The sequence below is a fragment of the Streptopelia decaocto genome (genome assembly GCF_964273445.1).
Source record: "Streptopelia decaocto genome assembly, chromosome: 1".
NCBI lineage: Eukaryota > Metazoa > Chordata > Aves > Columbiformes > Columbidae > Streptopelia > Streptopelia decaocto.
Window position 1 is genome coordinate 94,802,001 of NC_138663.1, and position 14,820 is coordinate 94,816,820.

Below are 14,820 nucleotides of genomic sequence, written 5' to 3' on the forward strand. Positions count from 1 at the left end.
GCTCCAGCTCCTCCTCCTCCCGCCTCATCCCAAACCTGCCGCCCCTTCCCTCCCCTCCCCCGGCAGGATCCGGCTCCTCCTCCTTCTCCCGGGGAGCTGGGAGCCGCTCCGGGGCTCTCGCAGGCGGGATCCTGTTCGGCTGCCGCGGCGGGATCTGGCTCTGTGCTTTAATGAAAGAGGCCTTTTCTGTACCATATGCACAGGGAAATCTATATATAAGACGACAAGTCTATATATAAGACGACCGTGCCGCCGTCGTACTTGTGTACAAACCAGATGGAGCCCGATTCGGCGCCCTGCTGCCCCCAGCATCGCCTCACAGGGAAATCCAGCACCCCGGGTACTCCGGAGTGGCTTTAACAGTTGTTTTTCCACTTTAGAAGGGAAAGAGCCCGGCAGTAAGGACGCAGGACCTAGCCTCAGAGAATCAAAGGGGATCCCACAGGAAATCCTTTAAAACGCCCTCGAGAGGGTGCTCACGTGTGTCTTTTTCATATGCGAAGTGCCACTGTTGATTGAAACTAAAACTAGAAAAAAACCTAGGAATGACCATTTTCCACTGGCTGTTGACAACCTCCCACTTTTACTTTCCCGTAAAACACAACAAACACATATATACTTGCTCTTTTTAAACTTTGCTTACCTTTTCCAGGTAACGTTCTCCCATTTCAAGTTGTGGCTTTCTTTTATTTCTTCAAGGTTAATCTAATGGACTTGATGCTGCACCACAAAACGAAACTGTCAGCTTTTTCCACTAAGGTTTGTCAATATTGTTGTTTCTACCCACAATTTTATGGCAGACAGAATCCACAAACCCACTATATGTAGAGGTTACAGTCAGCTGAGAGCTTCCAAACAACTTTGACTTTTTCTCAAAGCCCACTTGCTTGTATTTGACTGCCTTAAGTTGCATCCAACATTTATATAATCATTAGTGAACTCCACAGTATTGCTGTAACAAGCAATTTTAGGTCTCTGCTTTCAACAGCTGTTAGTGAGACACTGTGCTATTGATGATTTTGTGCTGAGAATAATTAGTCCTCTACTTCATCTATTGTTTGTTGGTGTTTTTTTTTAAAAAAAAAAAAAGTTTCCACTGTATTAAGTTTCCTTAAATAGCTGTTTTGTAATAGCATCTACAAGAAAGCCTTTGGAAAGTGAGGATAAGTTGCTAAAACCCCTAATTCTCGTTATTTCAAGTACTCTCTATAATTCAATTATTATACCCATTCCACATCATCAAGAATTCAAAATGTTATTGTTAACATTTAATCGTATCACAGATGCACCTTCACAGTCATATTTTTCCCAGTGCCACAATACAGTATTTTCTATGAAACAATCTCTTTTTTAGCATATGACTGCTTACTCTTCTCTGTATATATTCATAAGTATTTATATTGCATATACCAAATGACCCACTTTCACCCACCGCAGTTCCCTATCAGCCTAGCTTCTAAACCCAGCTCAGTCAAAGCTGTAAAACACAACCAGAGCTGGACGCTTCAGTTTCTAAAATGACAGCTGACACTGTTCAATGCAATCCACCCTGTGCCCTTTTCCACAAACCCCGTGCAGGGAAACAAGCTCGCTGAAGTAAAGAATAACTCACCTTCATAACACAGGATTGGTTTTGTTTCCTCATCCTGGGAGAGCTTTGTCATGATGCCGTCAGTAGGCCCACATCAGCAGTGAGACCCCATTATGAAGCCGCATCGGAGCGGGAACTTGCTCCAAACAAGGCCAGAAGCTCCCAGTGAGATCTGATCAACAGCAGCTTGTCCCCAGATGGGTCACACTTTGCTGTGCTCCCGTGTGAGACTGACATTGCAGCTCCTGTGCTTGCCAAAAGCCACCTGGTGCCAGGAACGACTGCTTTGCATGGGTGGGAAAACATTGGCCCAGGTTGCCCAGAGAGGTGGTGGATGCCCCATCCCTGGAGACATTCCAGGCCAGGCTGGACGGGGCTCTGAGCAACCTGATCTAGTTGAAGATGTCCCTGCTCATTGCAGGGGGTTGGACTAGATGAGCTTTGAAGGTCCCTTCCAACACAAACCATTCTGATTCTATGAAAGCAAGACACTGCCACCTGGCACCATGTCCTAGCAAAAGCTTCTCCTAAGGACTGGCTGATGCCCCAGGTCTTGCTACGCTCATTCTAAAGTAACTGGGTGGGCAAAGGAGCTACTTTCCCACTGCTGGGGCAAGTTACTCTTGATCAACATTCCCATACTCAAGTTTATAGCTATCCATAGGTTAGACAAAAAGAAAATGATAATTGATGGTGCCATGCAGTTAGTCAAGATTTGTGTTGCTTTCCTATTACTTGATACTGCAATTAGAGGACAAACACATTTTACCATTTGGGTGTCTATGTTCACATGTAACATGAGATGTCTATCGTAACCATTTAAAAAAAGCCCACATTGCACCATTCCAGCTGCCTGATTTAATTCTGCAATGACCCTATGACTCCCTGCTCTTTCCATTGTTGTGCAATTCAAGTATTGCAGTGACAGTACTTGATCAAAGGCATTCAGCGGGTTTTCATGACTTGCTTCTCCCTCTACCGTATCCATCCTTCTAATCATCCCTGTCTCACAGAACATAGGCCTTCTTGGCCTAGCTAAAGATACATGTATCTATATACTCCTGATCAAAATCAAGCCCTAACCCTAAACCAGACGAACATCACATAACATGGTAGTAACAAGCTTAATGCAATCATCTGAAGACTAGATAAAGCCTTTGCTCAAGGCACCATGTGAGCCACGGACACAAGTCTAATTCTTGAATTCCAGGTATTTTCATTTTAATTTCTTTCCTTGGGCTTTAGAGTAGTCAATGAAAGAAGATCGTCCACAGGAGCCCACAAGAATCCATGGGAGAGTTCCATTCCACAGCAGCCACACAACTTCAACAGGAATCTTGTGGTCCTGCCACAAAGCACCTGCTGACGTACTCTCTGGTTTTGCACCTTTCTACTCCATTATTTTAGTGATCAAGCTTTATAGCATATCTAACTTTTTTTGGTTTTCCCCCTGCTGAGTCTACAGAGGTCTTTTCATCCTCAGAAATGACTTAAGGAAACACAAGAAACTGTCATGACCTGACACAGAAAGGTATTTATGGAGCCACGACAGGCAATGGGTGCAATAACACCAATAATAGGACATCATACAAAACTACAAAGAAAGAAAATAAGTAATTGTCTATAAGACAGTTAAAAAAAAAATAAATCCAACCTCTAGCAATGTACCAGCCACTGGTCCATACTCTAAAGGACCAGACAAGATTTTTCACACAAATTGTCAGCACAGACTTCATTTTGTGTCAGACATGGCAAATGGTGTAGAGCACAGCAAGGCTACAGGAAGCTTATTTGCTTCCACACTGCACAGGGCAAACCCATTGTTTCAGGTCTCAGGAGGAGGCAGGCACCTATGTAAAGAGCACAGCACCTGGGAAAGCTTAAGCAGAAGAGACCAAGTAGAAAGCAGCGACTGTCTCAGAGGTCTCAGTGAGCAGCCAGCTCAGAAAGCAAGAACCTGCCCACAGCAGAAAGCCTGTCTGGCTATGTAGACACAACTCCTACCATCAGTCCTACCAAGAGCTCCCCTCTTCACAAAGCCTAACACAATTGCAGAGTGAATCGGTCACCCACACCTACCTCTAACTCCACGAAAAGTCAGATTCCTACCCCTAAGAGCACAGCTGACAAAAGCAAGTGTGCTGCTTATTCATAAATACCCATCAGCACATGATGACACGTGCACCTCTCTGGTTCCCATTTCGCTCCCAGACCTGAATGCCACTGTCTCAGACGGATCTGAGCAAAAAGCGTTTCCCAGTTCTGCTTTCCAGCTCCCTGAAATGCCAGGCAGAAGTTCTGTTGCTAACTCAGAGGGATTTAACTCTTCATCTGCACAACAGAGTGCTGTCCCCCAAACTCCGCTTTCCAAGAGGCCACACGCTGTGCTGCCAACCACACCAGAGTCCGCCCACCAGCTCCCTGACAGATGCAAACAAGCATTAAATCCCTTCTTGATTCTATTCTAAACTACGTTCATTTTGCTCATGCAGGACATGGGTACAGAAACCAGGGCACCTCTGTCAGACAATTCATCCCACCTACTCTTCATCCCAGCCCTGGCCCTCTAGTGCTGGTAACTTTATCAGCTGCCTGGAGCCCAAGACCTATCATCCCCTATAGCCTTCCCAGCAACGAATGCACAGTGCAGCAACAAGCCACTGCGCAATCCAGTAAATACGAATTTTATCAGTGAGGAAAGGTTTTCCTGTAAGCGTGCAAAAGAGTATAGGAGGAAAGCTGGAAAATTTGTGAACCTTTACAGTTAATAAGACAAAAAGCACATCAGAGGGATTTTTAAAATAACTTTTATCAGCCTGCCATTTAGAGATGCTATCTTTAACCCATGCTGCCATGGAAACCATGCAACCAGCAACTGGTTGCTAACTTTTCTGATAGCAATAGCTTGACACAAGCAAAGGTCCTCAAGGACCTAGTGGTTAATTAGGGGTTATTAAAACTAAACAGCAAAGAAATCATTAGAATTTTGTAAATATGTGCTAAAATGTGGCCTGGAGATTATAGAAACCCACAGGAAAGAGAAGGAAGAAAAGCACTGAGCCAGACATATGAGGACATCTATGCTGCAAGTTTTATCAGAGAGTGCACTAAGTATAGACAGAACTGTGACACCATCCAATAATGCAGTGTCTTCTTTTCCAACAAATTTTAGACATCAGACATAACATCTTACCATGAATATAATAATTTTGTCTATTACCATCTAACCAAATCCTTACTTTTAAGCACCCAAATCCATGTTGCCGGTGCCACCCATATCAGTGCTGCTTTTTAAAGCCATTCACTTCTCCCTTGTATGTCATTTAAGTATTTATTCTCACATTTCAAAAATCCAAGCCTTTTTGTGCCTTAGTATAAAATATCATAATATAGCTGAGGCTGAGAGCTAAACGGTTTTTTCTCTTTGTAGTTTCAGGTTCTCTAGGATCAGAATAATCTGGCTATAACTATAAACCAGATTATGTTTCTTCTCCTTTATAATTCATTAGAACCTCTTCTCCATAATCAATAATGTTCTTTTGAAACTATTAAGTAACTATTTCTTATTTTATGCTTTTTAGAGCAGGCATATTTAGGGGAAAACACATGCTTTTTCTCATTTAAATATAGACTAGGCTTTCGATGTTATGAATTAACATCCCTGAGCTCAAAAAAGAGATAAACTAATAAAACAAAAAAAGCCCTTGAAAGTTTAAAATCTGCCACCTAGAGGGCTTTTTAAAAAAATATGTTTTTAAATTAGAAGATACACACTTTGGAAGCTTATAAAGCTCAGTTTCTACATGTTTTGCTGGCTATTTTTTACATTTTCCTTTAGCTAGACTTGACAATTTACAACACAATAGTCTATGACAGAACCCCTTTAAGTTATACACACACGTAATAAATTTGGCCTCATTTTTCTAACATCTCTGCAACTGCATACTTGAAATTCCAGAAGTGCAAGCAAAGCATAGTCAAATGCTAGGTCTCCTCCATCAAAAGGGGAAGAGTGTCCAAAAGTTAAGACTCAAATCAATTCAGAGATAACTGCTAAAAATTGTAATTTGGGAACAGGGTTGAAAAATATCCAGAAGGAATGGAGACAGGACAGAATCCAAGTAATACCACTCTGTAAAGAAATCAGAAAACGTTACAAGGAAATTTGAGCAAATAGAAAGCAAAAATATCTCAAACCTCACTAAAAGCCTTCTTTCCTCCAAACAGGTAAACAGCCACTTAATCTGCTCCAGAGGACTGATGAAAAGGTCCCGGTGGGATCACAGGGCATGCACATTAAAATAAAAGACTTATTTTTCTGTGGTTCTAGAGAAAAAGGGGTGCCATAAGATGGACTCATCCAAGGGAATTTCTCTGCTGAGCGTTACTGACACACAAAAAGCTAAGCACAGGGGATGTCTGTGACTAGAATCAGCTAACATTGCCAAAGCTAGATCTTCCACTGTGCTTTTCTGACAAAAGAAGAGCAAACAAATATTGGAATCTGGCTGGAAAACAGCATGCAGGCATCACCCACCTCCAAGGCGCACAGAAGTCTCTCTGCAGAATGCAAAGCTAATTCCTAAGCAGGAAAATAGGTGAAACAGCAAATTCTTTCACTTGCACGGAGTCTTTCAAATAAAATAAGTAAAATGTGCAAAGATATTCACTAGGAATTATTGTTTCAACAACATGAAGGTTTGAAGGATTTTTTTTTTTCCCTTTATCTAGCTAATATTATCCAAGGTAAGTCTATGAAAAGCAGTTATTTCACTGAAGGTAACCACTGTATAGAAAGGAGAAATAAAGCAACCACTTGATAGATTTTTAAAAGAACAGAGTAGAAGAATACAGATACTCAAAAAGTAATGAAGCAGCACCAACAAGCGCTGAACTTCGCAGTACAAGTATGCCTTTAAAAACTACTAGTATGCTATTCAGTTTTACTCTGAATGAGCATGAAACATCTAATAAAGACCATATGCTGTCTCTGCGTGCAATAAATAATATGCAATGTCAAATGAGAACCAGTCATGGTAAAGTGGAAGTAAAAATTACTGTTGTTAATAGGCGTCCACCTACCACAAAAAAACATTCACTTGGCAAAGTGTGTCACGTGGGAGCAGAGGATAACACAAACATCACGTTCTTTAAAAAAAAACCTCCACTCAGTCAAACAAGAATATACTAAGGGGCAGCAAAGTTTCCCAGTGTTATACTTCCAAAAAGAAAAAAAAAAAAAAAATTTTACCTGAAAAGATTTTATGGCTGTAACTTGGAAGAACCTTTTGAGAACTCCTGTTCAAACAAGAACTCCAATATTCATTTTCATATAAAGTAATTATTAGTTCACAGCTAAAGTTTTATAATGTAAGCCACGGAGTCGCACAGTTGGTAGTAATATAACTCATTTATCTTGCAGAAACAGTCCTCAAACTTTCAGTTACCAACTGGATTTCAACAGAAACGTACACAATGGTGACATTCCAATTATTAAATATTTTATTTATTCAAATAAATAAAGATGTAAATGGCTATGATTGATTTTCTCATATTAATGGGGGTCTACTGATGCCAGGATTACAGAGAAAATTCCACAGGGAGGAGACAGGGCAAGTCACCTTATGCAGAACATGCTCCACATTTAGTTCTCTAGAAATGTACCCTTCTGTATTACAATCTATCGCTTTACAATAAATCATCTATTACATATAAGGTTTGTTTGCAAATGCTTTGAAGTAGGAGAATGATCAAGTCGTATCTGACCACCTCTGAAACATCCCAACAATCCAACAGTTAAAATTAATATATTACCCACTGGGATCTTGATCCTACTTAAACAGACAAGACTTGCCACTAAAATTAGTAAGCATTTAATCATTTAACATAAAAAATACAGGTATTTTATGGTCTGCAAAAATTTTGATAAATTAATCTTGTATTTTTTACGTCAGCTTATCATAACAGTCATAACTGTTCCCAAAATGCTCTTAAGAACCATTTAGTAAATAAGATTAATGCCTCTTAGCCTTTTTTCAAAGGAAAAAAAGGCCAGAAATGAACACAATCAACCTTTGGAATAATATGAATTGAGTCACACCACTCCACACTGCCCTGTAACCTAGTCACAGCTGCAAAGTCAATGGAAACAGTACATCAGCAATGTTTCTTAACAAAGAAAAATAATAATCCTTTTTACATCATGAAGTACAGTTTTATGTATTTTCATGTAAGGTTGTTTACACAGGATGAATTTTACACTGTACATGTTTTTTGATGTCGAAGCATATACATACAGAGAAAAATACTGCCACAACTAATACACCTAAACACCTATACATTATTTACATTTTGAAATGTTTTACACAGCTCCAAACCATCAGCATCTTTTAGCTATATAAATTTCAAACTGGAGTGTAAAATGCTTACAGTTTTTTAACAAGGGGATTTCAACATAAACGCTGCTTTCAGTTATTTAGCAGTTCAGTGGACTCAGGTGTTAACTTTGTTCCATGCCAGCCATCAGTGACAAAGCTAAAGATTCCACTGCAAACCAAACCATAAAAACGTAGTTAATATTTGCATCTGTAGCAGTCTGCAAGTATTTATTGCAATATCCAATTCTGTAGCTTTTTTTTTTTTAATTGTAACACTCAGGATTTAAGATGGTAAGACATTTTATGAATTTCTGACGGTTAAGATGGTATTTTACCATCTTCAACATCAGTTATCCATTAGTTACTTCAGGTGGTAAGAACTGATGAGAAAATAGTTCATTTGTTTGAAATACTACTGCTGTACACAAAAAAAATGTTGTGGGAGGTTATATGCAGTAAGCCATTCTCACAGATTGTTCTTGCAGACAAGCTCTTGTAGACTGAGTAGCAGTGATGTCAGATATAACCTCTTTTAGGAACCCATTCAAACACGCCCTGACATCCCAGCTAACCCCCATTCAGCAGGTGCCCCCCAACTCAAACTGGCACTGATTAGCAATTTAAGCCAATATCAGGCTGCAAGTAGAAGCACAGACATGTCATCTTCTGCTGTTTCTGCTACTGAGGAAGAAACTTCCAACAGACAGGCAGAGTCAAGAGCTCGGTGCAGTGGCAGCTGAAGCATCGTAATACAAAAATTGTATCTGTTCAACATATATCACAGGTCTCATCCAACAACAACAAAAAGAATGCTTTTCTATGCTCTCTAAAACTTAGTTCAATTAATTTGTTTAGAAAACTGCTTGTCATTTGCTTATCTACATCAGCATCCCCTCATCTAGAAAACAGGTAAGCTGAAGACAGCTGTCATTAAAAACCATGGCATGAATACTTTAAAAAAATAATGAAGTTAACTTATTAAGAAGTAAGGCTTCACATGCCTCTGTGAATACCTCACAAAATGAGATTATTTGAGATGTATTGACAAACACTGAAACAGATTAAAACGTAAATACGTTCCTTGTAACACTTGTGTCCCAATATATGCAGGTATGTGAAAAGCCTTGTGTACTTACAGTGAGGAAAAGAGCCTCGACAGACCGCTTTGTTGAGAACAGTTACAAGAAACATGTGACAGTTTTTAAAATCGGATTCCATCTTCTCTATGGATTCCATCCTGCAAAACAGTTTAACAGAGGAATGCTTAACAGACTAGCCACTATGTTATCACCAAAATATGACCAAAACTTCAAAGTAAATGACAAAAGTACTCTTTGCATAGCATTCTGGCTTCAACTTACAGTATTCAGTTATCCCTGCGCATACTGCTTCTGGAAAACAAAGGCAATTCTGACAGGAGCATCTGAGCACTATCACAAAGGCATTAATAATTTCCTTATTATCTTGGAAATCTCTGCAGTAACCAGGAAGAACTGTGTGGTTCCAACTGACAACTATTATTCCTATATAGCTTTTTATTTCAAGACCGCCATTCCTGGTTCCTATTGCTTCAGAACTCCTTGGGGTAAACCTATTCTGCCAAATAAAACAGGGACACCCACACTGCTTTACTGTCAGCCAGCTCTTGAATTCCACTCTGGACTGTGCCAGCTGTTGCTCAGAGGAGGGAGAAGATGTAGTTCACAATAGTCACTCCTTTCCTTTTCCCCCTCTCCCAAGAGGATACAGATGACAGCACATCAGCTATGACTTTTTCCTGTCACATCCAAGAGCAGGCAACCACATGCCCTGAGTTTCAGTCTTTATCAGCAGCCGTGACAAATTATTTCTGACACTTCAAAATCCAAAAATAGCAACTTCCAAATGCCACAGAGAGAAGGATCTGAGTTCTAGGTTCTGTGCCAAAGAGTATTAGTTCTGAAAAATATGGATGAGAGCCAGTCCACACCAGCTGGCCTCTAGGTCACAGATCAACCCTTAAGTGCCAGACATAGTCTTGGAGACTTGCCCTCTATCATTCATCCTTCAAGCAGTAGGTTACACAAGCAAAAGTATAAATTGGGAGAGAAGTAGCTGGAGAGCAACCCTGCAGAAAGGGATCTGTGGGTGCTGGTCAACGGCAGCTCCATGAGAGTCAGCAGAGTGCCCTAAAAGCTGAGAGGGCAAAGTGCCTCCTAGGGTGCATCAAACACAGCATAACCAGACAGTAAAGAGGTAATTGTCCTGCTGTATTCAGCACTGGTGTGGCCGTATTCAAGTACCATGTGCAGTTCTGGGCCACGCAATTTATTAATAAGAAGGGTGTGAAGGCCCTTGAATGCCTCCAGAGGAGGCAACAAAGCTGGTGACAGGGGCTGGAAGGCAAGTCCTGGGAGGAGCAGCTGAGGACTCTGGGCTTGTCTAGTGTGGAGAGCAGGAGGCTGAGGGGTGACCTCATGACTCTGCAGCTTCTGAGGAGGGGAAGGGGACAGGGAGGTGCTGAGCTCTGCTCCCTGGGATCCAGTGACGGGACACGTGGGAATGGCTCAAAGCTGCACCAGGGGAGGTTGAGACTGGACATGAGAAAGCATTTCTTTACCAAAAGGGTGGTCAAACACTGGAACAGGCTTCCTAGAGATGTGGTTGATGCCCCAAGCCTGTCAGTGTTTAAGAGGCATTTGGACAATGCCCTTAACAACATGCTGCAACTTTTAGTCAGCCCTGAAGGACGAGGTGATCCCTGTAGGTCTCTTCCAACTAAAATAGTCTATTCTATTCCAAAAAAAAAAACCCAGATATTATTTTTAATCTTGTCTAAGGGACAACTGATTCACAGACCAACACACTAATCTTATCTTGGAAATTACAGGTAGATTTCTAACTTCAGTCATTGCACATAAGGAAGCACACCTTTTCTAAAAATCCCAACTATGACACAAATCTCAGGTTGTTTCCACAGAAAAGGTACTATAGGAAAGGGCAGACCAAAAATAACTTCAGAATTTGAGCATTTGAACTAATGGAATTAAGCATTCTGCATGAAAATCTTGATTCCAAAGTCAATGGCACTGAACACTGAACTCCAGTGCATGAAACATGTTAAGTTCTGGCTAAAACAAATTTCACTTCTGCTAAGAAACAGCAATTAGCCTCTGGTATCTGCCATTAAATACTGAGCAAAAAAATATCTTGAAGTCATAGTCTGAGCTGTGAAATTATGACCATGTAGAACTTTAGGTAGGTGTACTTACTTCCAAGCCCCCAGACCAGCCTGCCAACGGTCTGCAAACATCAGTACTAAATTTAACACCTTCATTATAGCTTCTTTCACAAAGCTCACCTAAAATAACCATTAAAACAAAAGGAATAACAGTCAGAAATTCTTGTTAAGCATGATCAATTTCATTATGAAGCTGCAATACAAAGGTATCCCATGCCATTTAATCTGATGTGTAAAAACAATCTCCCAAGTACAATGTGATTTTTCCAAATTTGTGTTTTGTATTTGTTCTCTAATTCATTTCACAGATGACTATTTTGATGAGGAGTAAGCATAGACAGTATGTGGGATAAAAGGCTACAGTGCTACCCCTGTACCCCCTTTTCCTGCCATAACAGTATGTATAATCCTTATGATGTCACCAAGTTGGTTTAAATCCACCCACCTCTTAGATACAAATGAGTCATCTAAAATCCCATATAAAGAATATAATTTGATCTTCTCTCCTTGACAGAATTGAGCCGAGACTTGCAAGAGAAACTGGATCTCAGTGCTAAATCTGGAAAAGCTACTGTTTCCTCAAGAGTACCTATATATTCCTTAGTACGTTTCTACTGAAAAGACAGCATAATTAGTACTAAACTACATTCTTGTCCTACTAAACTCAATATATCAAATATGCCAATTTTTTTTACTCACCTTCTCTCTCAGTAGGCAGCGATCATGGATTGTAGATAGATATCTGTAATGAATCTTTATCAATTGATCTAAATCTTTGGCTTCCTCTACCTGATGCTGAAACTCCAAGCCTGTGCTGTGAAGTATCTTAAAGAGAAGACCATAGTTATTAAAATCCATGTTATAAACAAGTGCTTATGACTCTCTTCCATTAATTTTATTATTAAGAGCCTAAAATTACCTGATTAATTTACTCTTCCCTCCCAAATTTTAGGCTCACCATCCAAATTACCACGAATATAGCAAAAAATTCAAACTCTTCTCACAACTGCACAATGACATTCCTCATACAAGTAAGAATATTGCCATTGCACACGGGCAGACAGACTATTCCCAGAGGAGCCGATTTGGAGTATTTCTATTAAAGGCAAAAAACCACAATAGTAGAGTAGACACAAATCTACAGGCATTGCCTTTGTATTGGAGAAGTTGTGCATACATTTCTGGATCTGTATACTAGAGATTTTTGAGAAGGATCCATTGAACTATAATGTCTGTAGTAACACTTCTATAGGCAAAATAGCTCTAAAGAGAGTAACAGCTTACAGAAATTACTTTTTACAGGACTGTGCTTCAGCCATCTAGCACTGGGAGAAACAGTCACAAAGAACTAATAATACCCAAACATCAATCATATGCACGCAGAACTTCTAAAGCATTTTTAGAATTATTGGTCTATAAGTGACAAGTTAAAACTGAAACACGTTTAGCTCAAAATCCTTTTACAGAAAGGACAGTAGACTATGACTTTGCTTTTTAAAATTTTTTTTCAATTAAAATTATTACTGCATTTCCAGTTAGAAGTTAACATAAATGAAAGTGTGATATTAGACAAACCCTAGTCATGATGTAGTTGTGCAGGCTGTTAACAAAATGCATAAGTTTCACTCTTAAGAGGAACATGCGATGTATTTGTTGTTTTATACTTTCTGTTTGCAGTCCAAATAGAGGAAGCGTTCCTTGTTCTAATAAAGTTCCTTCCTTAACCTGTGGGTTTTCTGCAGCACAAACTAATTCTACAAAGAAAAGGCAAGAATATTACATTGCAGTGCATATGAAGACAAACTGTATCCAAAACGTTACTTAAAACTGAAATTTGTTATTTCTTATTATTCTGCACACAATACTGATGTAAGATTTTGCTTGTAGTGCAGATGTGTTATTAAAGTATAGCAACAACATACTGAATAGTTTGACAGTATGTGTACAATGTACTAGAATAAGAAATGCTATTTAAGAGCTAAAGACTCTATGAAAGATGAAAGGATAAAAAAAAAAAATCTACATTAAAATAAAAAGTGTATACTCTCTCCACAAAGCACAAGGCTATAAAGTTTAAACAATAGAAAACCACATACTTTTATGAAGAGAAATACTTAACAGGTATACAGAACCTATCAACTTTCTAATTTATTTTTCTAGGACATCATGTGTGTATCCAGTTTATATAGGACATGAAAAATACAAAAATTAACCTGGTGAAGGAGACACTAAGCAATCTGCTTCTACGATCCCCAAATATTTAAATTGTAGCTTAAAGTATGCATTCCAAACTATGTAGTTTATTGTTTCAATCTCAATGAGAGTATTTTTATCTTGTTTTCTTAACTTGTTTGCAAGTTATTACTCACAAAAACTTGGACTACACATAAAGCAAAACATTAGAGCGTAGTAGACAGACCCTTCAACAGCAAGGTCTGAAGAGTGAAGTAACAAGTTTCCAATATAATTAACCAGACCTGAATCAAAGAGACAAAGAGAATGCATGAATAACTAGTGTTGTCCTTGAGGCTGAAAAGAAGTTAGAACCACGCTCAGCCTAATATATCTCATTTTCAATGCTAATAGAGATTAATATTTTATAGAATGAATCAAAATTCCGACTGGTTTTACTACCTACTGCAGAAAGCAGCAGACTATTTCTACCTTAGATGATAGCACAAGTTTTTACAGTATGTTTCACTGAAGATGTTTCTTACCATCAAATCGCAAAACATCTAGACTATACTTGGCCCACTTTATTTGAAGTAAGAGCAGAAAAACTTGATTGTAAATTTTTTGGCACTCTAAGCTTATAACTATATCCACAGGCCAAGGAACCTAAGAAAAAGAGAGGATAATCATGACAGAAAACATGAGTCACTTTAATACAACATTTCAAATCTGTTCTAGTATAAGAACTATAGCAATATTAACCCATTACCTTGTAACTCAATGTCAAACCATCTAAGGTGTGGACAGGAAGTTTCTTCTTTGCTGTATCAACATTTTCAAATGATATGGACAACCTATGCAAGGAAACAAGGGATTTAATTGGTAACAATCCAATTATAGGTAAGTGTAAAAGAAACATATTTTGCAGGATTTTGCATTTTACCTTGAACTGTCCTCTGGGTAGCGCTGTCCAACTGCCTCTTGAAGCTGAACATTTAAGAAAGCAACATTCTGCCAAGTTTCCTTTTCTCTAATTTTGTCAAAAATAGATGTATAGAAGTCATACATGGTATCTCCAGCTTCAAGTAAGAAAAAGTTTCTCATTGCCTGCAAATATTCTACAAGCCTAAACAGGGAAGAAACAATTAACAATTCTTTAGTCTTAACCATAAAAGTGAAATCAAACACAACTGTTACAGAAACAAAAATCTGAAAAACTTCTCACTACAAGAACTCTACTGAACACAAACTTCATGAAGTCCACAGGAAATCCTTTGCTAAATTCTCAGGCAACCTTCACATACACTCAAATTGAACAAAATCCTAAGCCATTTCCTCCTGTGAGCTTGAACAGCCCCACTGACTTCAACAGAAGCGCTCATGGTATTCAGCAGTCTTACAGGCTGGGCAATTCTCAGAAATAGCTCAGGGTTTGGAAATCCTGTCCCTCTCTCTAAACA

At 39.2% G+C, this 14,820-nt stretch overlaps 1 protein-coding gene across 3 annotated transcripts in view; it reads right to left on the reverse strand.

Moving 5' to 3' along the window:
• Nucleotides 1–7,070: 7,070 nt before the first annotated feature.
• TUBGCP5 (tubulin gamma complex component 5) overlaps nucleotides 7,071–14,820 on the reverse strand; it is a 28,089-nt gene continuing 20,339 nt past the window's right edge. For 2 of the 3 annotated variants that reach the window (XM_082076269.1, XM_082076268.1), the window contains 8 exons: nucleotides 14,304–14,486; nucleotides 14,130–14,214; nucleotides 13,906–14,026; nucleotides 12,764–12,942; nucleotides 11,888–12,013; nucleotides 11,220–11,308; nucleotides 9,105–9,205; nucleotides 7,071–8,137 (listed from right to left, as the gene is read on the reverse strand). In XM_082076269.1, the coding sequence (XP_081932395.1) occupies nucleotides 8,091–8,137; nucleotides 9,105–9,205; nucleotides 11,220–11,308; nucleotides 11,888–12,013; nucleotides 12,764–12,942; nucleotides 13,906–14,026; nucleotides 14,130–14,214; nucleotides 14,304–14,486 (931 nt within the window). In that variant the 3' untranslated portion in view covers nucleotides 7,071–8,090. Of the gene's footprint in view, nucleotides 8,138–9,104; nucleotides 9,206–11,219; nucleotides 11,309–11,887; nucleotides 12,014–12,763; nucleotides 12,943–13,905; nucleotides 14,027–14,129; nucleotides 14,215–14,303; nucleotides 14,487–14,820 lie in introns of those variants that run through there. The other variant, XR_014186684.1, reaches the window with a different exon arrangement.